A 21,894-nucleotide genomic window follows, 5' to 3' on the forward strand; every position below is an offset into this window, starting at 1 on the left:
CTTCCTCAAACCTTGAATTATTTACCGCTACCCTATTTGGATATGTCTCATTTTCTGTAATTGTACTATTTGTTGATACACTATATTACCAAAAGTATTCGCTCACCCATTCAAATGATCAGAATCAGGTGTCCTAATCACTTGGCCTGGCCACAGGTGTATAAAATCAAGCACTCAGGCATGCAGACTGTGAAACAAGACATTTGTGAAAGAATGGGCCGCTCTCAGGAGCTCAGTGAATTCCAGCGTGGAACTGTCATAGGATGCCACCTGTGCAACAAATCCAGTCGTGAAATTTCCTCGCTCCTAAATATTCCACAGTCAACTGTCAGCTCTATTATAACAAAATGGAAGCGTTTGGGAACAACAGCAACTCAGCCACGAAGTGGTAGGCCACGTAAAGTGACGGAGAGGGGTCAGCGGATGCTGAAGCGCATAGTGCAAAGAGGTCGCCGACTTTCTGCACAGTCAATTGCTACAGAGCTACAAACTTCATGTGACCTTCAGATTAGCCCAAGTACAGTACGCAGAGAGCTTCATGGAATGGGTTTCCATGGCCGAGCAGCTGCAGCCAAGCCACACATCACCAAGTGCAATGCAAAGCGTCGGATGCAATGGTGTAAAGCACGCCGCCACTGGCCTCTAGAGCAGTGGAGACGCGTTCTCTGGAGTGATGAATCACGCTTTTCCATCTGGCAATCTGATGGACGAGTCTGGGTTTGGAGGTTGCCAGGAGAACGGTACATTTCAGACTGCATTGTGCCGACTGTGAAATTTGGTGGAGGAGGAATTATGGTGTGGGGTTGTTTTTCAGGAGCTGGGCTTGGCCCCTTAGTTCCAGTGAAAGGAACTTTGAATGCTTCAGGATACCAAAACATTTTGGACAATTCCATGCTCCCAACCTTGTGGGAACAGTTTGGAGCGGGCCCCTTCCTCTTCCAACATGACTGTGCACCAGTGCACAAAGCAAGGTCCATAAAGACATGGATGACAGAGTCTGGTGTGGATGAACTTGACTGGCCTGCACAGAGTCCTGACCTGAACCCGATAGAACACCTTTGGGATGAATTAGAGCGGAGACTGAGAGCCAGGCCTTCTCGACCAACATCAGTGTGTGACCTCACCAATGCGCTTTTGGAAGAATGGTCAAAAATTCCTATAAACACTCTCCTCAACCTTGTGGACAGTCTTCCCAGAAGAGTTGAAGCTGTAATAGCTGCAAAAGGTGGACCGACATCATATTGAACTCTATGGGTTAGGAATGGGATGGCACTTCAGTTCATAGTTTGAGTAAAGGCAGGTGAGCAAATACTTTTGGTAATATAGTGTATGTTAAGCTTTACGACGTGTTTTTTTCTTACTCCGTAGTTAGTGTCACTGGGTTATGTGCTTTGTCATCTTGATGTTTGTGTTTTGATTTTATGATTTTACGATAAGATTAACTGATTAAAACGAAATTATGTGGTGAGCTGATTAGAAAAAAACAACATATATGTACATCACAAACCCCCTACCCCCCATTTGCAGCTCCAGGGTATTGAGTCTCCTCCTCTGAGTCCCCTTCCTGGGTCAGGATGATTGGGCTAAAGTGTGTTGCAGTGGAAGTGAAGGCCTCTGGGAGTTGTAGTTCCTTTTTGACCGGGTAGCTGTGGGGAACAGGGCCAGGCACAGGAGCCAGCCGGCTCTCAGTGGCCATCGGCACAAAGCCTACACACAGTTACAACAATGGCTGTTACAATATCAGCGATATTGTCTCATGCAATATAAACTAGAAAGTTACACTAAATGAACTAAATATTAGAAGACCCACTTTTTTCTTGGCATGGACAGACATGATAATTTGAAGTGAAAGCCATAATCCTTTACTGATTTCATTTATTAATCTACCTCAGTCATGACTGAGAGATATGTCAAGTAGAAGAGTCATTTTAGTGAAAAAGACAACTGAATAAAAAGAAGTACTCAAGGGGGTGTCTCATGTTATTAGTAAGGTCTTCCTACTATTTCATCATTTAGTGCATAATATGCTGTATGTTGTATATAACAATATTGCATGAGGGTCATCTATGCAAAAGGTGTTCAGTCCTACCACTGTTGATTTGTGTTGATTTCTCAAATGAGCTGTGATCAGCATCAACAACACTCTGATCCTCCGTGTCAGTCGGTTTTGAGAGCGGCTGAAAGGGAAGACAATCAATTCATCACAATACAGAATGATGCTTGTATTAAATTAAGCAAAACAGCATAGCCAAAAGAGTATGACCACGCGTAAACAAATCAACACCTTTCAGACGCATTTCCCAGAGCACGCTGACATTGAATGAATAAATAAAATTAATAACACAAAGTAACAGACAGTTAAATGTGACAGAGGTTTACCTGGTGAACTCTGTTAATGAGCTTGGTCCACACAGTTTCAGCTGTAGTGCCTTGACGTGATAAGTAGTCACGACAGCTCTGGAAGAGACACACGAGAACGTCAACAAAATAAAACTTAATGTGACTGAATTCCATTTGGGAATAACTGAAGTGCGCTGAAACGTTTCAATTTCAATTTCAAAATAAAATTAATTAAAAAAAAAATTAATAAAAAAAAAAAAATCTCTATTTTTTAATGTATTTTGTCAAGGAGAGCAGTGATGTAAATTCTTTGTTGTGCAAATAATATACTTTTTCTCCTAATCTGAGTAATGAATCATTTTTCTCCCAAAAAGAATATGAATGAACTCAAGCTGGGATATGTGTAGAGTGATATGCAAAAGAAGATAGCACAAAAATCTGTTGGATTATAACAAGGCATATATAAATATTTTTTTTTACGAAAATACCAAAGAATGATCAACAAATAATACTTTTTTAGCCATGACGATGGTAGGCCTCTCGATGGGCGTCCTCCTAGCCATTTCGAGCAGCAGTCTCTTCAGTTTACGAGGCATTGCCAGCTTTTGATTAGGTGATAAACTGAACTTGGCCGTGGCCCATAGAATAGCAGCCACCCCGTACACACAAGCCTGAGCCAAGACAGGAAAAAAGAGAACAGGTAAAAATACTTCACATCAACAAAGACACCTAATTATTGGGATTTCTTCCTAAAATTAAATGACAGGAGTTAAGACAGACAAACCTTCTCAGTCATAATTCCATGTTCTTGATATTCAGGAGCAAGATAAAATTCATCACACGTTCCTGCAAAGCAAAAAAAAAAAAAGAAGACATCAGTGCCTGGAACACCTGAAAAATGCTATTCAGGTTTCAGTCTGTAAATAAACAACCACAGGTGAGAAAGGCGTGGAAGTGTGTGAGGCTGCTTGACATCAGTGTCTTACGGCAGAGACTTCTGAACATGATAAACAGGGAAAACGCAGAAGACTAGAGTAGTCCTACCTATGTTTTTAGGTTTTAAGAAAAGCACTTCTCCCTCGCAGCCCACGTACACAGTGTCCAGGCATAAGTAGGCTAATGGAAGAGGAAAAAAATGAGCTGTGGAGAAGAACTGCTTATAATGCCATATATCAAAATTATAACTTTTTGTATTCTCTTCTCCAATCAAGATGTGGATCACATTGTGATAGAATATTCTTGTTTAGAGGAACTGGTTCTTAACTGACCTGACTGGTAATGGTAAATTAATGTTATCTGGTATACTATGTATCTATTAATGTTACATATTACTCTTCTTGCAAGGGGCGACATTGCTTGATTTCACACAAAAATGGGGGGAATTCACCTGGGAAGTCAATGTAGGTCTGCAGTGTGGAGAGGCAGGTGAAACACAGAGCCCATAGTTCATTCACCGTCAGCCTCCGTCCACACCGAGTAAGTAACTCTCTTAGGGAGATCCACTGGATACAAAATAAAGAACAAACCAAATAAGAAATGAGTTGTGGACATTAAAGCATCATCAAATCCTTCAATAATTAAGTCAAGTCCCAGAACAAATTGAAGTAATCACCGTCTCGTCATTTTCCAACTCCACTTTTGAACGTTCCAACCTCTACTAATGATTAGTCGTCTGGAAGTATTCATTAGTCTACTTTTGCAAATTGCTTTGGCCTATCTATCACTGCTAAGCGCCCACGCCATTATTCTGTCTATTTGAGAGAAAAAGCTTTACTCTGAAAATGTCACATAGCTAAATACATCCATTCACAACGCTGCCTGTGCAGCTGCGGCGATGGAAACACACTGCTGAGCATGTCAAACAAAAAGTGTCTTTAACTAACTTGTGTGTTGTAATGGAGGGCTTTCAGGTGCAGATAAGCAAACTCTGGTGGTAGTGTTGCAGGTCCTCCCCTCTTGGGCGACAATATGAACAGTCTATCTATTGAATCAACAAACTATGGAATCATGTCTTGTTGTAAACATCACGTTATTAGTACAGTTCTGGGAAAAGCATGCCCACAAACACTGATTGGTCAGAAAATCTGTTGTGTCTACTGCCTATATACTACAAACCCGAACCACGTGGGTGTGTCTTGCCCAGAATTGTATTGGAATTCATAATAAGGAATAAAAGACATGAGCACTAGCTAATGAATCCAGAAGACGTTTGCTTTAGTGGCTGTGTGATAGTAGTAATATCAGTTATCTTGCTGGCTTAACAAATCAAATTAGCTAACAAAATGATTTCTATAGGTTAACTGAGCTGGCTCTTTTCCACTTGTAGTGATTCAGAATCGCCATTAGGACAAGGGACAAACACAGGTCACAGGTAGAGCAACTTAAATTTGGAAACAAATCCGCCAAATCAGACTATATTTGCACAAACAACATTTATGAATTCAGCTACAGCAATCCTTTTTCAGATATCATCTTTTTGCCTCCACAGTTGTCTTGTTTTTAGTTATTATTCTGACCTTTTTCCAATGGAGCGGGACACAACTGGTAGAAAATGTGTGATGTAACTGCGAGCCTCTACAAATTCAACAGTAAGAATAGATGACCAGCACGGGCTAACCTCATCCTGAGATTCTTCATTGAGGCACTGCATGCTTTTGGTCATGTGATTGTTAGGAATGTAGAGTTTGTGGTTTAATGAGCTCTGGTCCCTGGAGGAGTCGTGCTCCACTTCTGAGTCATGACTGGAGGTGCAAGACGACGCAGACTCTTGGGTGCTGCCCTGGGCACAGTCCTCGGCCTCACTCTCATGGCACATTTGAGTCTTTGTTTCCTCAATACGTAAAGACTCAGCTGCGTCCTCCTCCCCTTGTGACTTCTGGCTGTCTACTGTCGAGTTAACACAATCCTCAAGGCTATTGTGCTCATAGGAATCACAGGACTTTCCCCGGCTGAGTCTCTTAAGTGTGCTGCTCCACAGTGAGTTGCAGTCCAAGTGTTCATCTGCCCCTATCTGTGTCAGGTTGGACACAGGTGTGCTGATATCTCCATGCGGGACAGCGGGGAGGGAAGGGGGGTTGTTGGAATCGGGCACAGAGCAGGAGCGGTTTAGAGCCCCCCTCACCCTGCCCGACCTCTGCTGTGCCCTTCTCCTCACTGGAGAGCTGTTCTGAGATCGGCAGTCCAGTTCTTCTGTCAATATCATGCCGTTCCCTTCACCGCCATCCATATCTTCAGCCCAGAGGGAGGAGTCCCAGCCCCCACATACCTGCAGATTGAGATTTTAGTAATGTAGCCTAAAAATTTCTCAGATAATTGCTCTGGAGGCAGAGATAATATGACTGGTTCAGTTAAACCTCAATGAACTGAGCCAAAGAAGAATAGTTTTCATACTGCAAGTTAACAAGCTGGTAAATTTGGAGTGGAAAATAAGTAAAAATGAGTAAAATTTAAATGACATGATCTGACATGACATGACAATGAAATACATGATCTAAGAAGGTCAACTAGCTGCTAACCTAGATGGCTGAGCCAAGATATCTGCAGTTTAGTTTGGCAGTTTAAAACCTGGAGGTCAGATAGGTCAACTGGTTAACCCAAACTCAGTAATTCATGGAGGGCCTTGGACTTGCCTTTTTGCTGGGCTTCAGTCTAACATTACAGCAGGAAAACTGTGGCTCTTTGGCTCTGTGGAACCCAACCAATGAGATTGCTTCTTCCTATAGAGCAGCTTTCTTCTGGCAATTGTTTGTACCCTTAAAGCGCATACCTGCTGCCTGGACAGGCCATTTGCATTGTCCATGCCTAGGTCTTTAGTGCTGTCAACTGAGCTCAGTCTGTTGAGCGGGCATCTGGGTTTGGGATGCTGCCATCTAGCCTCCCAGGAGCCTTCCTGTCCATCTGTGGATACACACAGAGAGCAATTAGTACCATGAGAGATCACAGCAGAGACCAAATGGTGACATGTCGTAGATAGAGATGTACACTATAGGCCAACCTTGAAAGGTCGATACTGATTCAATTGACAGGACCCGTCGTCCGATAGAAGAGAGTTTCCGGCACACAGCTGCAGAGGAGGTGTGAGAGAGCCTTGCTTCTGCCAGAGACAGGATGTCCTGTGGGTGTACTAAAATTAGGATGTTGCACTATTGGCAAACAGGTGTATTGTTTTTTTTCCCCCTTCTGTCCACATTCTGATATGAATTGCAAATAGATGTGGACAAATCTAGTGCTGCATAATTCCCTCTTTACCACTTCAGCACAAGAGAAGGAAAACATTTATGAGGGGAAAATGGGATGCTAATGCTTAAGATTTGTTCAGTTTGAACATTGTGAAGGATATTCGCTGGTGTGCAGTCTGGCTCGTAAGCCAGGGATTCAGAACGGCACCAGAACAAGTTGTTAAGGAGAGCAGAGAGGAACACTTTTCCCCAGCTGTAAGCAATTAAGAAGTTGGGATTTTTATGGTGCAGCAGATAAAATTAATTGCACTGCCTATAGGATATTTATGTGGAAGTCTTTGTTGTGACACAGATTGAGAGAGCAAAACAAATCACAGGTGCTCCTTTGGCTTTTGTTGCACGCGCGCACGTGTGTGTGTGTGTGTGTGTGTGTGTCTGTGTTTGTGTGTGTTTTCTTTGCACTGACATAGCTTTTCCACTTGGTGCTGCTCACGAGCACTATCTGGGAATAATGCTGCATTATAACTTTAATGCAATGCCAATTATCTCGTATAATAGTCATATGAGAACAAAAGACTTAATTACCATCATTACTGTAACCAGATATGCTTATCCTACAGGGCGACTGTGATTTTACAGGAAAGAGATGTAGTGCAGTCCTTGACATTACTTGCATCTATAATATGTTTTGGGGCATTATAGGTTTCTTATGCATCTGGTTGCCATGGAAATTTGTGAGCTAAGCTGAACTGAACAGCAATAATCAGTAATTAAGTGCTTTTACTGACAAACCAATATAGTCACATAATCATTAGGGTGGTTTTCATAACTAATGATGGCTTTCTTCCCCATGAGCATGATGTTGGCCAGCATAAAAAATGTGGCATACATGGCACACCTGTTGTGCATCAGCCTCGTCAGCCCTGCCCCTTGTGTTACCTGTTTATTCGTCCTCTAACAGCAAATCAGCTCCTTGCCTGCTCTCTCGTTCACCCACCTGTTCCTAATTCCCTCATTAGTTCAGTTTGAATTAAAGTCCAACTTTCAGCTCAGTTTGTTGTCATTGTCAGATTTTGTTTCTTAGAACTTTTACGTTGATTTGCTTTGTTCCTGTTTGCCCTTCCAACCATTTTGTTGTTTTGCCTTCAGTCAGCTGGGTTCTTAGTGTTCAGTGTGTTAGTTTAATAAGTTTAATTTGTTCTCCTGTCTTCCCAGACTGTGTTCTTCCACCTTCACCTCTGTATGCCTGCCCTGCTTGCAATAACCTGGATTCCAGCTTACAGCTATACATCTCAAGTCAACACTTTTTAACCTCAGCCCTGTGTCTGCATTTGGCTCCACTTCTCTTCTAATTCTTAATTTGCCTTACTTTCTGCTTGAGCTAGATATCACCGAATGTAAAAATCTGTCAGTGCCACAAGCTAATGATATAACGGCATCACAATGAAATGTAATTGAAAAGAAGCCTCTAACATGAATGGTGAATATCTTTAATAACTACATTTCAGACATCTTACCACTGCAAATGTGTTATGTAAGACTTTTTAAGGCTATGTGGACACTATGTTAATAATAACTGCATAACAGGGATGCTGCTTTGCTGTTTTTTAGAAACCAGTCTCAGTCACCGGGACTTTGGTACCTGTAGGAGAGGCCTGTCTTCAGGTTGTTCGTTCTGCATCTTCTCCAGTAGGCCCTGGATTTCTTCTCCCAGTTCAGTCTCCAGTTCTGGCTCAATGACAAAGTCCAGTGCGGCGGAGAGTGTGGAGCCCAGAGAATAAACATGACCCTGTAGCCGAGGACAGAGAGAGAAAACACTAGTGACCTCATGTGACCCTTAAAAAAACCCTTAAACTGTAAAAAAATATTATGTTATTATATTTACTGTCATTGTCATTGAAAGTCAGCTCTGGCTGTCCTTACTCTGACCCCATCCTGAATCCTCTTCTAAAAAATGAATAACTTGCTCTGCATTTCATACACGACTTAACCTGATAGCGTTATCAGGAGCAGATTGTATTAAAATTTAAGTGCAAACGCAGCCAAATTCATCATACTGGATCTGTGAGTGTCTATAGAAAACAGGAGGGCTAAAAAAGACAAGACGCTGTCACCACTTTGGGCTATAATTGTCACATATTGTGTGTGTATATGTATATATATATATGACAGAGCTTTTGTTTTGCTTTGCCACACTGACAGTAGATATTATGGTTAGCCTTCTGGCAGCAGTGGAGTTGAACCAGGTGTTTTTGAGTTCAGATCCCAAACATGATGATTGTTCCAAACAGCTGAAGTGTACCATAGCCTATCATTATGTGGTAAACACATGTGCAAGACGGATCCCACTGTGGGACACCAAAATAGCCGAGTAAATACTTAGCTGAGGGCTGCCTTTTCCTAAATTCTTGTTTTTCTTATCCTGTGTTATTGGTTGTGACATCAGAGGACAGGAGGGAAGGAGCGAGTGGGTGGGTGTCGTTGGGGTTGTGTGGTGAACTGCTCTTAGATTTTGTGTATTGACTACACTGACAGAGAAATCAAAATGCATTGATGGAAATGTGAATTTTGAAATGTAGTTATATAAAAAGCTGTCAATTTATTCACTGATGGGTGATAAGAGTCTTACAAAACACATCTCAGAGTGTTTTTTGTGAACGCTCAAACATTAAAATCAGTGTGAGCTTATCATTTTTTTTTTCTTAAAGTAGATGTCCATCAGACCTAAGCCTAAAAAGACCCCATTTGTGCCTACCTTGGGATTTTGGCTCACAGTATTCACATATGTCATAATATTATCCAGTGTTGGTATCTGTCAGTGGTACCAGGCATTAAATATTACTAAACACTGACTGAAAGAACTGAGTAAAATCATGAGAAAAGCATAAAAGGAGAACTTGTTTTTTAGTCGATATAAAGATGAAAATCAATGAAGCAAAGCAATGATTTATAGATGTATTCATTCATTAATGATTTATATTCCAGCTTTTGAGCTATATCCTTTTTATCTAGCCATTGTGCATGCGTGTTTTTTGTTTGTCTGCCCTGCTTTCAGCTCTGACACAGCACAAAACAGAGACTGTGCAGAGACTTTTATTTTGCTCCCTGTTATACCTGTCCTTTTTTTTTTTTTTTGAGTTTTTTTCTTGCCCACTATGAGGATTAAGTCAGTGGATGATGTCCTGTTTTGTCTGTAAGCTCGTGGGCATGTAAAGCCCTTTGAGACTGTAAACGGTGACACTGAGCTTTAAATAAGCTGGAACCTGAACTATCAATAATGTTGCACAGAGCAATCTCACACTCCTGGTGCATCGAGGGGGTGGATCTTTTTTTTTTTTTTTTTTTACAAGCTCCACACCTCTGTCACCGGGTATTGCCTTCTTAGATTTATCCACAGGGCCAGGTGTAGTAAGCTTCCTAGTCTGCGGTCAAATAGTCAAAAAAATACGGCCTGTGTCCTTTCCTAACCATTTTCCTTGTCCTTGATGGAAAATGTTATGAAGTCAAGGAAAGGAAAGATGTGGAAAATTCATTAGCTGGGAAACAATGGTTAATATTCTGATTAGGATTATAAGACTATGAATACAATCGCTTAAGAACCACCACAAAACGCAGTAAACGCGTTATCTCCTTTCCTTTTCTACAGGATGGTCCAATGTTTCAAATGCTAAAGGACATAGGAAAGGAAGCACTGAAACAGCTTTCCTTAAAATTTAGAGAATTCGACCAGCTCTAATCATGGCTGCCACTTAGATACTTCTGGCTCATTTCACTCACTTAGGAACCTTCCTCAGCAAAACACACTGTGTCCTGTGGCCAGATGCACCCAACTCACTCATGACTAAAACGGTGTGTACGCACAAGGCCAGAAATATGCATACACATTCTTTTCATCAGATTTACAGAGCCGTGTGTGTAACTCTTGGCACATGCACAAGCCTCATGCACACTCCCACGATCAGCCATGCATGGAGGTTAGCTCATTTCCATATAAATACCTGTTGCTGCTCTTCATATTTTTAGACACAGCAACTAAAAGGACAGCAAAGTCCTTTAACAACACCAAAGACGCCGTTGCTGAATGTCATTAAGCATAGCCATCACATACAGATAAGCCTATTTATTGCACTGATCATAATGATTGTATATGCCTCTAAATAAATCCATCCTCACCCATCAATCCATCAGTATATGTGTGACAGTGCAGACATATTCTCACCCTTAAAAAGATAAATAATTTTATAAAGTAGATACAGAGGCTTGTACAAAATCATACACATGCAATGAAATTGTATATTAGGAACACTTAGTATATCGAAATAATAAAGTTACAATAATGTTGAGTAAATTCCCACTTTCATGTTATTTTCTGCCACTCCTCCACCAGCCTGCAGCCAAAACTCTGTGTACACACGGTGTGAAGTATGCAGAAAGGTGTGCACATCCTTCACACACGTTCTTATTCATAAAAACTGTTTTCTGTGTAGAAAATAGAGTATGCATTTTTCTGTGTGTGCGCAGCATTTCTACATCTGATCCCTAGTGTGAGATCCCTCTCTGCTGCAGTCCACTCAAGATGTCTCCCTTTTTTCTCCCAGTAAGGGTTTCCTGGGGGATTTTCCTTGCATGTTATGCGGCTCTAAGGCTAGTGAGCTTGAAAGGCAAGTCTATCTAGTATAGGTAGGCTTGCTAGGTCTTTGCAATAGTATCTTTTTTTCTCCCTTTTTGTAAAGTCCTTTGAAACATGCGTCTGATGAGAGGCTACATAAATAAAAGAACTTGAACTTCAATGTGATAAGTCTTCCTCTCAGCTGGAGAGAATTCCAGAGGCTCTCCCACAAGTTCAGCAGCAAGCTATTCTTGGAGCACTTGCTTTGTACTGTCTTTGGCCTCTCATTCATCAAGTTCTGAACTTCCCTGTAGAGGCTGAAGCCGTTTTTCATGGGAATATCCAAGACGTGGTAGAAAATACCGCTTCACGGTCTTATGGAGGACAGTGCAGTAGGCGAGGAGCTCTTTCTTCCAGTGTATGTGCTGCATTCCCACATTCCCACACACACAGCAGTAGAAGTGGACATGGGGAACTTCATGTAGTCACCATTCTGGGTGTTCCTTCCTCTCACTGCAATATCTCCGGTGTATGCTGCATCGATGCTTGAAGGCATAGACACTTCCCACTCCAAAATCTTCACATCAAGAAGTTGGCTATCTCTGACTGGCTCATGGCTTCTGACTGGCTTGAAATCAATTGTGTATCAGCGAGAACAAACAGTTTCACAGCCCACTTTGATGTCTTATTTTTGAGGTGCTGTTTCAGTCCAAGTTTTGCTTTTTGTACCAACCAATCTCTCCTCGACTGAAACATTTTTAGGTGGATGGTAAGCAGCTTCCCAGGCATCATTAAAGTGGTTTGACTCGAGGTAGATGATCATGTTGCTTCGTGCTGATTCTGCTGCCACTGTCCTTGTCTGCAGCAGCGTCGCTCAAATTCCTCAAAACAGCCAAAAATCAATTTCTTAACATTACAGTGCTGGTTAATGGAACATGAAAAACACTATTCATTCTCCACATGTTCCTCGGTTTGGGGAGGCTGAGAACAGTAAAGAACAAAAGTCCCATATTCTCCAGTTTCTTGAATTTAAAGAAATTCAGTGGGAGTAAAGTCGGTCCATTTGTTTGTTTCTTTGACACATCTTTCTTTGTGTTTTTAATAGATATCAAAACTTGACTTGTTTCCCATGTGGCCAAATGGCTGTTGTCTTCTAGGTGTAAACTGTGGGAACTGGTTAGGCAAAGCGTCAAGAACACGCTTTTGTTCTCATGCCTCTGATTGTATTGACGGCCCATGGCTCCCATGTCCATGTTGTCTTGTCTGTGTCTTCATGTGGAAATACTCCTCTTCTTGTCTGCCTCAGTGAGATGAGGAGGAGGAGGACTTGTCTTACTTTCTTCAGCCCCACTATGAGAAAATTACATACCAAGAATTGTCCTTATATTGTTGAAAATTGAATACTACTTTATAAGAGTTTGGGAAACTTGCAGCAAAAGTGCCTGCTTCATGATCGTACTTGTGTAGGCTGTGTCATCTGTGTGAAACAGCTTGTACATCGGGCCACGCAAAGGAAAAATAATAATAAAAAATAAGATAAGGACACGTTTTTGTTCCAATACTGTCTCTCCACAGATAAATGTTCATAACGTGTACACATCGTGTCAACTTTGGGTGGCCTATGTCGGTCAAGTAGTGCAAAATAATACATAGCAATGCACCGTGTATCACAAATAGCTCTTAGGTATGTATATCTTACAAATCTATGATCAAGTATATCACCTACAAGTATGTGTATCATCTTGGACAGAGTGTACACCTTTCATGACCTAAAATTCATCCACATAACAGATTTCATTACCAACAATTAAAGGAAAATCAGACGTTAACTAACAATGCCAACACCATAACAACTAACAATGCTGTCATAAAAAAGACAGTGAGAGAGAGAGAGAGAGAGGGGAGAGAGAGAGAGAGAGAGAGAGAGAGAGAGAGAGAGAGAGAGAGAGAGAGAGAACTGCTATTCAAACTACAACACTTTGTCTGTCAATTTTCTTATTACCTAACCATTAAACCATCCATTAAATCTCTTAATTTAGTCCTCTAGTCAGCTATTTTGCAATGTATATGAATATGTAAATCATTTGATCATTTGCACACATAGGAATATTGATCTCTTTTAAGACTAATGGTCATAAAAGAGATCAATTATTTGAAAAAAAAAAAAAATAGTGTATAACAGCAGCCTGATGCAGCTTCCCAAGGATCGTCCACACTTCACAGGTTTAGCCTCAGAGTAATTGCATGTATATCCAGTCTCTCACTGCAGACCAAAGCACGACTCTAAAGATAAAGTTTGGGCTTAAACGCCTCACTGAAGCGCACATCACAACCGCCCAGATTTCGCCAGCCAGTCCTGGGATTTGAACTGGTGACCATTAAGCCATAAGACTGCCTCTCCACCATCGCACCCCTTCTGCTTCCCTAACTAATGTGTAGGTGTTAGAGAAACAGGCTTCTAGCCAGATGGCTGCTGATTTGGTCTGGAAAATGTGGGTAGGGAAAGCAGTTAAGTAACACTCTCCCCTTGCTCATTAACCACTGACGAGGTGCCCTTGAGTGAAGCACCAGCCGCCACATGTTCTCCGTGGACAATAGCAGACTGCGGTTGCGCTTGTCAGTGTAAATGAGTGCAACTGTGCCTTGCTGGATACGAGCATGCATGTTGAGACGACATAGCCAGGATAAATACAGGTTTAAAATATGGATCTAGAAGAGGAGGAGCAGCACTCACCTCAAAAGTACTGCCTGTATTGTCAAACTCCGGAGGCACAAAGGAGCCTTCAGGATCATCTGCAGGACAAGGAGACAAAAAAAAAAAAAAATACAAAAAAAATACAAAACAAAACATCAGTTCACAGAATTTTGTCACATTAACCCCAATTATGTAACAAGAGCATACATTATTCACTTATCAAAAGGGAACAAATCATGCATTTATCCTTTTGAGCTGTTAAATATATATTTATATGACCACCCGTTTCGGTAAATGCACTCACTGAGCATCCACCCTAATGAGATGCAAATCAGAGAAATACAAAACCGCAACAGCCCAGTGAGCTACTGCAGCCATTTGTCCTCATCTGCATAATTCATGTGTCAGAGATAATCCCTGACAAATAAGAGAGGAGCTATCTACAAGATCAGAAAGTGAGCAAGCCACAGCAGAGTGGTGCATCCTCCTGCCTCTGAAATAGGCCACTGTTGAAACTGGGTGGAAGGACACACGCATACACACATGCAAACACAAACATGCACTCGCTCAACTCTGAGAGAGAGAGAAAGGCAGATGCACAGCTGAAGAGAGAGAGAGAGAGAGAGAGAGAGAGAGAGGCTGTATCCAGAGGTAGAGGTGGATATGGAGAAAGGGGAGGAGACGAAGGGGAGTAAAGTGGGTCATGACAGATCTGGGTTTATCTTCTGGAGTTATGATGTCCCAGCCAAGGTGTAGCGAGGCCACAGTCTCTCCTCTCCTCACCCTCTTCCTCCTCCCTTTTACTTTCCTTGTTCTCGTTCTCCTCTTTTCTTCTCCTCTCCTCCTCCTCCTCCCCTCCACCTCCACTCCCCTCTCTTATCCACCCCTCTCCTCTCAGCAAAAAGGTTGAGAGTTCAGTTGGAAAAGAAGTTGAAAAGAACAGAGTGGGAAGAAAGGAGGACATGAGGAAAAAAAAAGACATGAACTTGTGAAGGACTGCAACACACAGAGTGAAACGGACAATTACAAAAAAAAAAGAAAAAAAAAAAAACATAAAGTCCTTGACAATGACGCAATTGCCTCCAGAGTGCCGATAAAAGCTTGGTGAGTCATGTGTGCTTGCAGCAATTGATACAACAGGTAGTTTCAGCCGAGCACTCTCACTGGTAAAGATACACTCCAACCAGGCTGATGAGAATTCCCCCAGAGCACAGCCGGCCCCTTTTTTTATCCAAAATGGAACCGGCTACCATATTAAATCTTGTGGGACAATTAGTTTTTTTTTTTTCTATTTCCTATTCTACTTTTTTCCTGTATGCACAATACTTGGATGAAATGTCTGCACATATGCATTGATAACTGTTGTGTAACTGCCCAAAGGCTCCAGAAGACATTTCATTACTGTGACTGGGTGACTCGGTGATGCCGACCCTGCCACATCACCTATAATCACATGAGAAAACGGCCTCCTGGTGTGATTGATGTCATTAATGTTGACCGGTGGCGTCTGTGGACTTGGCAAGACTGTAATGAAGCCCACTGATGAATCCATATCTCAATACCAGTCAGTCCGGCTATTCTCAGTAGGCTGATACTTGCTGAGCTTCAGTTGCATAACCCTCAAGGTCATGCTGTGTGTGTGTGTGTGTGTGTGTGTGTGTGTGTGTGTGCGAGGTTGCAGGAATTTCAGCAGTATTCCACAAAGAATTCAATTAAATGTTATCAATAGGAAACTCTGTGAACCAAGTAAGGCAGAAAGGGCAGTGTTATGATTAATGATACAGATGCACTGTGTTCAGCGTGAACAATATACACACAACAAGGGGAATGTGGGCATTGCACTTTCTTTCTTTTTCCATCAACCGCATGAATCATAACCCGAGGATGGATACAGTCCAATAAAGCATGACAACAAATGAGGGTGAAAGGGATTTGGGGCTATTTCAGCTGACAGAGTAATCAAAGCACCTCTGCAAAGTGTTGCTACTATTGACTGAGGACGGCTGTGGAGGTAAACACTTGACATCCTTTAAAAGCTGCTGTACTGTGTGTGTGTAGGTGTGTGTGTGTGTGCGTGTGTGTATGTGTGTGGAGTAGGGTTGCAAAAGGGCAGAAAGTTTCCAGTAAATTTCCTGAAACTTTCCAGAAACTTCCAGAAAAAATTGGGATTTGGGCAAATATTCCAAGTTGGAGTTTAGTCGCCAGCTGAACAGAAACACACATTTTGATGTGGTTGTGATTTAAACTTTATTATCAGCCGCTGTGAATGTTATATTGTGATATTATGATAAATAACCAACACCTGATTACGATTGCAAAATCTGGGAATTTTCAAAGGTAGAAACTTTCCATGGGAATTAACAGGAATTTCTGGGAATTAACAAGATTTAATTTAGACAAACTGTGTCATATACAAACATAATTATTGACATTTTGTTTCGCCATAAGTAGACTTGCGTGCAAATTTTTAAAAAATGACATTGTTGACTTTGATTTATTTGTGAGTAGAACTTTCTTTCACTGAACACCAAAAAACATAAGACTGTTTTTTGTGCACATAGGACTGAGGAATGTACAGTGCAGGATAGAAACTCAACTGAATTTGCATTAATTCTGGTTGTTTTAGATTATGCTACAAGATGTTTTTTCCAACTACATTAAAGTTTCCTGGTAAAGGATAAACTGCAATTTTGCAAATTTCCAGTTTATTCCCCTTAACGGCCATTAATTCCCATGTAATCCCATTAATTCCCATGGAAAGTTTCCAACTTTGAAAATTCCCAGAGTTTTGCCACCTTAATATGGAGCCTGTGTGCGAGTGTGTGCATGCATGTGGACCCAGGGTGACTCTACTGATAGACAGCTGACTAGTAGAGAAGCTGTTACCACGACAACAATCCCCCTGGCAACTCTAACACTGTTGATCTCATCACCGATCATCAGCTTCCGACATTTGGCATGGCGAGATGGAACAATGCGTGCTGCACTCTGCACTCATAGCGTGTGTGTGTGTGTGTGCGTGCGCGTGTGTGTGTGTGCTAATGTGACAGGCAGGAACATAAACCTTGATTGATAAGAAATGGATGAATAAGGTGACCAGAGAAAGAGACAATAAAACAGAGGGGAAATGAAATAGAGAAGGGCAGAGAAAGAGAGAAGGGAACAACAAAAAAAAAGGAGATGAGGCATAGACTTTGTTGATGGGATTTTTCTCATGACATGTAATGAGGCTGTACAGCATTTTGTAAAAGAAGGATGTCATCTGAACAAATCAGAGCAGACCCACAGACCTTGGCAGATTCAACGTGACACTGATTCAGTATTTACAAGCACGGATTCTCAGATTCCCCACAGTTTTTCATATCTGTGGATTTGAGAAAAAAGCTTAACTTGGTCTTGCAAAGCTGCAAAGTTCACACCAGATCTTCTCTGTCAAAAGACACTGCGGATCAGATCAGGGCGACAAATCATGAAAGGGAGAGACGCCTTGTAATCATGACACTTTAATGGAAGACTGCTCAGACTGCTTAGACAGGAGGGTCAGACCGGGGGCTGAAGCTGCTTTTCCACAGGGAAAGAAAGTCTGAACTCATGTTTCGACTCTGCAATGCAAATATGATCTTTTCATGGCTGTCTTAACAGGACAAAATCAGATTCAGCCATGGTTTCCCCATGCTCAGACAGCCATGAAATTTGTGCCGCAAAGAGTAAAAAAAAAAAAAGAAAAAAAAAATTCAGATCCATTTGCACCCATTTAAATTCAGTTTTAGCTGTCAGACTGAAAGGTGGCTTTTGAGATTCACCAACCTCACCACTGGCAAGTTGATAACTAAAATCAGAGTATATTATATCAAATATATGGTATATAACAAACACTACAAACCGAAAAGGATGTCAATAGATATGGTAGCTACAAATCAAAGGGTATAAAGTGCTGCAAAATGTCATACAAATTGAGGAACTAATGTGGATGCACAGACAGACAGATAGATAGATACTAAGTCCAGACATACTCACCACTGAGCTGCTCCATGAAGCACACATTCCCATGGGCGTTGAAGGCCAGAGTGTCGGGTGTGATACACAGGGTATGGAAGAGGTGGGAGGGTTCGATGCTCTGCAGGGCCAGCACACACTCTGCACACACCGCCCACACCTCTTCCTCTGAGAGGCAGCTGTCCCTCAAAGAGAGGATGTCTGCCAGAGACACATTTTCCTGTCCACACACACACACACACAAGTACACAAAGGCTTGTACACACAGACCCATTATGCAGTACATTACACATACTCCATACATTACATTTGTAAACAGTGGTGACTGTAGTCTTGTTGCATGAGTGTGTACAGAATATGCTTTGGCATCTTAGAAGTCAAGGTTAACTTACCTCAGTCCAAAAATGGAAAAAATTTCAAAAGGAGGGGTAAGACAAAACATCGAAGGACTGATATATCGCAATAATTCCTCGTGTGATATACTTGTGCCAGGTATCGATGTTTGAGTTTTCAGTTTCGTTTGCATTGATGCACATTTGGGTTCCTCTGAGGCGTATTTGCTCCCTGCCTTCAGGTATTTTAACTGGAACTGTTCTGTCGTGTTCATGTTGAAGCTATCGTGCATCTTAAAACTCTGAAAAACATGATTGATTCCCGCTTGCCGGAAAATTATCCAGGGTATTTTTTTCTTCTTCAGTTACATATATCACAACGTATCTTATGTGGCATTTTGCAGAATCGCCTACTATTAAAAAGTGTGATAAACTGCTCCACGAAACTTGAAAAGTGTTGCACACAGCTAAGTAGAGAGCATAGCATCTTGTTTACACTTACCTGGCGTGTACATTTACTAAAATAACTGTTTTACCCTATTATATCCACTTAATATTTGTGCATTAAGATAAAATGTATTCCATATTCAAAGTCCAAAGAGGTTTTGGGGCCACTTTTTGTTAAAGCCCAAAGCGCTTTATTATCAAGTGCTTCCTATACGGTACTACTTTCTACACTAGAAAAATGTTTTTCCAGTTTATGTTGAAATATATTCTAAGCAAGCAAAACACATTCTGTGCATACTTATACAACTTACATTTGTGATTGGCTACTGCACGTCCAGCTTTAAGGGTGCTACGTGTAGCACTCTCATAAGTTATAATCTTGTTAATTTTGAGAGCAGACTAATGAGACCATAAACATCAAAAATATTTAAAGGCTCAAGCATCCTGTGCATTTTACATTGAGAGACCAGGTAAAATTTTGTCTCTGCTGGATTAGTTTACATCAGCATTGTTAGATTACTTTACACTGATTGTTTTGTGGGACAAATAGCACCATCCTTTTTATGAGAGCAAAGGTTTATGGGAAAGATGGTCTTTATTAACTAACAATAAAACAATGTATGTTTGTACAGGTGACATTAAATATTAATGTTTAAGATTCTACATGTACCACTAGGTGCTGACCCAATAATAACCAAAAATTCATGGATTTTTTTTTTGCTTGAGAGGACATTTGGGTACATGACAACACACAGACATGAACACACACACACGAACACACGAACACACAAACAGACGTCATCTGTGATACAAAATTACCAAATGGCCGCTGTTAACACGCAAACCAAATGATCTCAGACGTTCCATGTAGGACCATACATAATACATAATCGTCTGAAAATAACAGGATCCTCTGTTGGGTTGGCAAGTGAACACAAAAGCACGTCTTAGCTGAGATTATGGGCTGAGAGTGGGAGTGAGGGGTGTCACAATGCAGCAATTGTCAAATTATTATATCCAGCACTCTGGGATTCCACTACTATGCATTTTACATAGCACTTTTTTTTTCTTCCGTGAAATTATTTATACCAAAGCAATGCATTCCTCTGGGAAAATTTGATGAGGTAAGATTGGCTTTATTGTTGACGACTGTAGGAGGCTGATGTCACCTCTTTCTCACATGAATAGACAGTAACAAAGTCTCACTGCCTGTACAGTTCATTTGGCAAAACACAGAAAAGGAGTCTTGTGAAGTGTTTTTTTTTTTTTTGCAGGTAGTGAACTTCATGAAGGCATGGTTACACATCAGGATTCTTTTTGATTTTCAACTCCATCTTCTGTTGAGAAAATATTTTTTTTTTAAAAAATCCTCGGTTATCTCCAACTCAAAGAGATTTTCAGCTAATGCCCAAGCTGCATTATTTAAGTGCTGCTATCAGTTTTGCTCAGATATGATTCTCTTTCACTTGGCGTGTGGTCGCTGCAGATTGCGAACAAAGATGTAGTAGGGTAAGGCACAATTACAGGGCAGAAAAGTGCCATTTCAAGCACCACCACCAGCCCCATAAATAGACGGTTTCCCTTGAGAACACTGCAGAGGAAAACTAGAAATCTCTCTCGCAACTTAAATATGCCGCCCTACATAAGTTTCCCTCTAAGCCCTGAGGTTTTAATGAGACTTTACTCTGCACTGGATCTCCTTGTCTCTCTCTATATACACTGTAAAATATATACCAGGGATTGTAGTAGTCAAAGAGTGTGCAAAGTGTGTGGGAGGTACATGAAAAAAAAAAAACTGACTGACTGTGCGGGTGGGTAGGGTGTTGTGTTTGATATTAATCTGTTCATTGAGCTTCCTTTAACTATTCAAAAGCGATTGCATTTTGACAAAATCCCACCTGTTGATGATAAAACATTTAGTGCTGAGACAATCTGGCTGATCTCTACTAAATACATCAATATACTTAATATTCTTCAAATGGTTTTGTTGTCTAATCAGATAATACCCTATTCTGCCAAAGCTGCAAAACTTGCATGCTGCTAGTACAAATGCAATTATGTTCATCAACGTTACAAGACTAAGACTGAGTCTGCATTGACTCTAACAAGTAAATGGTCCATTTCCCAAATAACAGGGGTCAACCTAACTTATACCATTCAAAAAAGTTGCCAAAATAACGTCATGTCTATCACAGATGTGACAGGACAGTTAAAACAGCTGGCCAGAGATTTACAAACAAGCAAAATATATTCAGTGTAAGATGAAATTTAAGTGATATCCTTTTCTGTAACTTCAAATTGGTTGTTTTAGTGTGCAGCCCTTTGTTATGATAAAATAATCAATCTCTCTTTCTGAGGTTTTGACTCAGCAAACACAGGCGCATTTCCAATATCAATAAGAGTTCTGAGGGCCTTTCGAGCAGCCACAAAATCTGACTTTGTACATTTATAGCCTCAGCAGCTGACCAGTGTGTGGTGATGGGAAAGTCCTGCTCAGTGGCCTCTTTTCCTTTTTCCGAGAATACTCTCTGATAATCCCAGGTTCATTATGATCACTTAATGAAAATAATATGGACATACAGTACATACTGAGAAGCTTCTCCACTGAAGTAATTTGATTTCTCATTGCAATCCATTGGAAGATGCTCATTCTCACCTGATACAAGTTGTACTTTCCCCCCAAAAATTAACAACTTGTAGCCTTTTTGTAACTTTACGACTTTTTGTGCATATGAATCTCTCTTAATAAGGCCCAGCAGGTCTTACCTCATCTTCAAGCAGTGGAGGCAGATGCTCCAGTTCATAATACCCCTCGCTTTCCTCCTCAGCTTTCCTCAAGAATGTGACGGCTGCATCAGTTCCCGACGTCTCCATTGCACCAAGTTTGCACTCGTCCAAGTCTTAAAGCGTCTGAATTTCTGCCCCGGCAACAGCGTTTCGAGTCGAGACGGATGACATGCCTTGAGTGCCGAGGGTGAACCAGACACAAACCGGGTCGCCTACTTGCGGCAGTCCTCTAGTCGATGGTTACTGCGGGACGCCCCGGTCCAAAACAACGCCGGAGAAAAGGGAGAAACCACAGCATTGCGCCTCAGACGCTCGCAGCCGCTAATCGATCATCTACAACGGGGAGGGGTTATTTGGCAAGTGCTGGAGGCTGTCATTAATAATACCACACCTCCACAGAAACAAGCATCATCGAAGGCGATTTTTGACCTGCACTTACTGTATCCACTCCTCCCCGTGGTGAAGGCATGTATTTACTGGCGGTGTGGAGAGACTACAGAGAGGAGGGGG

At 41.4% G+C, this 21,894-nt stretch overlaps 1 protein-coding gene across 1 annotated transcript in view; it reads right to left on the reverse strand.

Moving 5' to 3' along the window:
- kndc1 (kinase non-catalytic C-lobe domain containing 1) overlaps positions 1–21,471 on the reverse strand; it is a 35,701-nt gene extending 14,230 nt beyond the window's left edge. Inside the window, exons 1-14 of the mRNA XM_030071136.1 lie at positions 21,364–21,471; positions 17,840–18,038; positions 13,862–13,920; positions 8,161–8,307; positions 6,335–6,452; positions 6,107–6,237; positions 4,958–5,605; positions 3,728–3,842; positions 3,385–3,456; positions 3,125–3,186; positions 2,853–3,011; positions 2,380–2,457; positions 2,089–2,177; positions 1,515–1,718 (exon numbers count right to left, since the gene is read on the reverse strand). Of these exons, the coding sequence (XP_029926996.1) occupies positions 1,515–1,718; positions 2,089–2,177; positions 2,380–2,457; positions 2,853–3,011; positions 3,125–3,186; positions 3,385–3,456; positions 3,728–3,842; positions 4,958–5,605; positions 6,107–6,237; positions 6,335–6,452; positions 8,161–8,307; positions 13,862–13,920; positions 17,840–18,038; positions 21,364–21,471 (2,189 nt within the window). The remainder of the gene's footprint in view (positions 1–1,514; positions 1,719–2,088; positions 2,178–2,379; positions 2,458–2,852; positions 3,012–3,124; positions 3,187–3,384; positions 3,457–3,727; positions 3,843–4,957; positions 5,606–6,106; positions 6,238–6,334; positions 6,453–8,160; positions 8,308–13,861; positions 13,921–17,839; positions 18,039–21,363) is intronic.
- Positions 21,472–21,894: the final 423 nt, after the last annotated feature.

The sequence above is a fragment of the Myripristis murdjan genome, chromosome 15 (assembly GCF_902150065.1).
Source record: "Myripristis murdjan chromosome 15, fMyrMur1.1, whole genome shotgun sequence".
Lineage (NCBI taxonomy): Eukaryota > Metazoa > Chordata > Actinopteri > Holocentriformes > Holocentridae > Myripristis > Myripristis murdjan.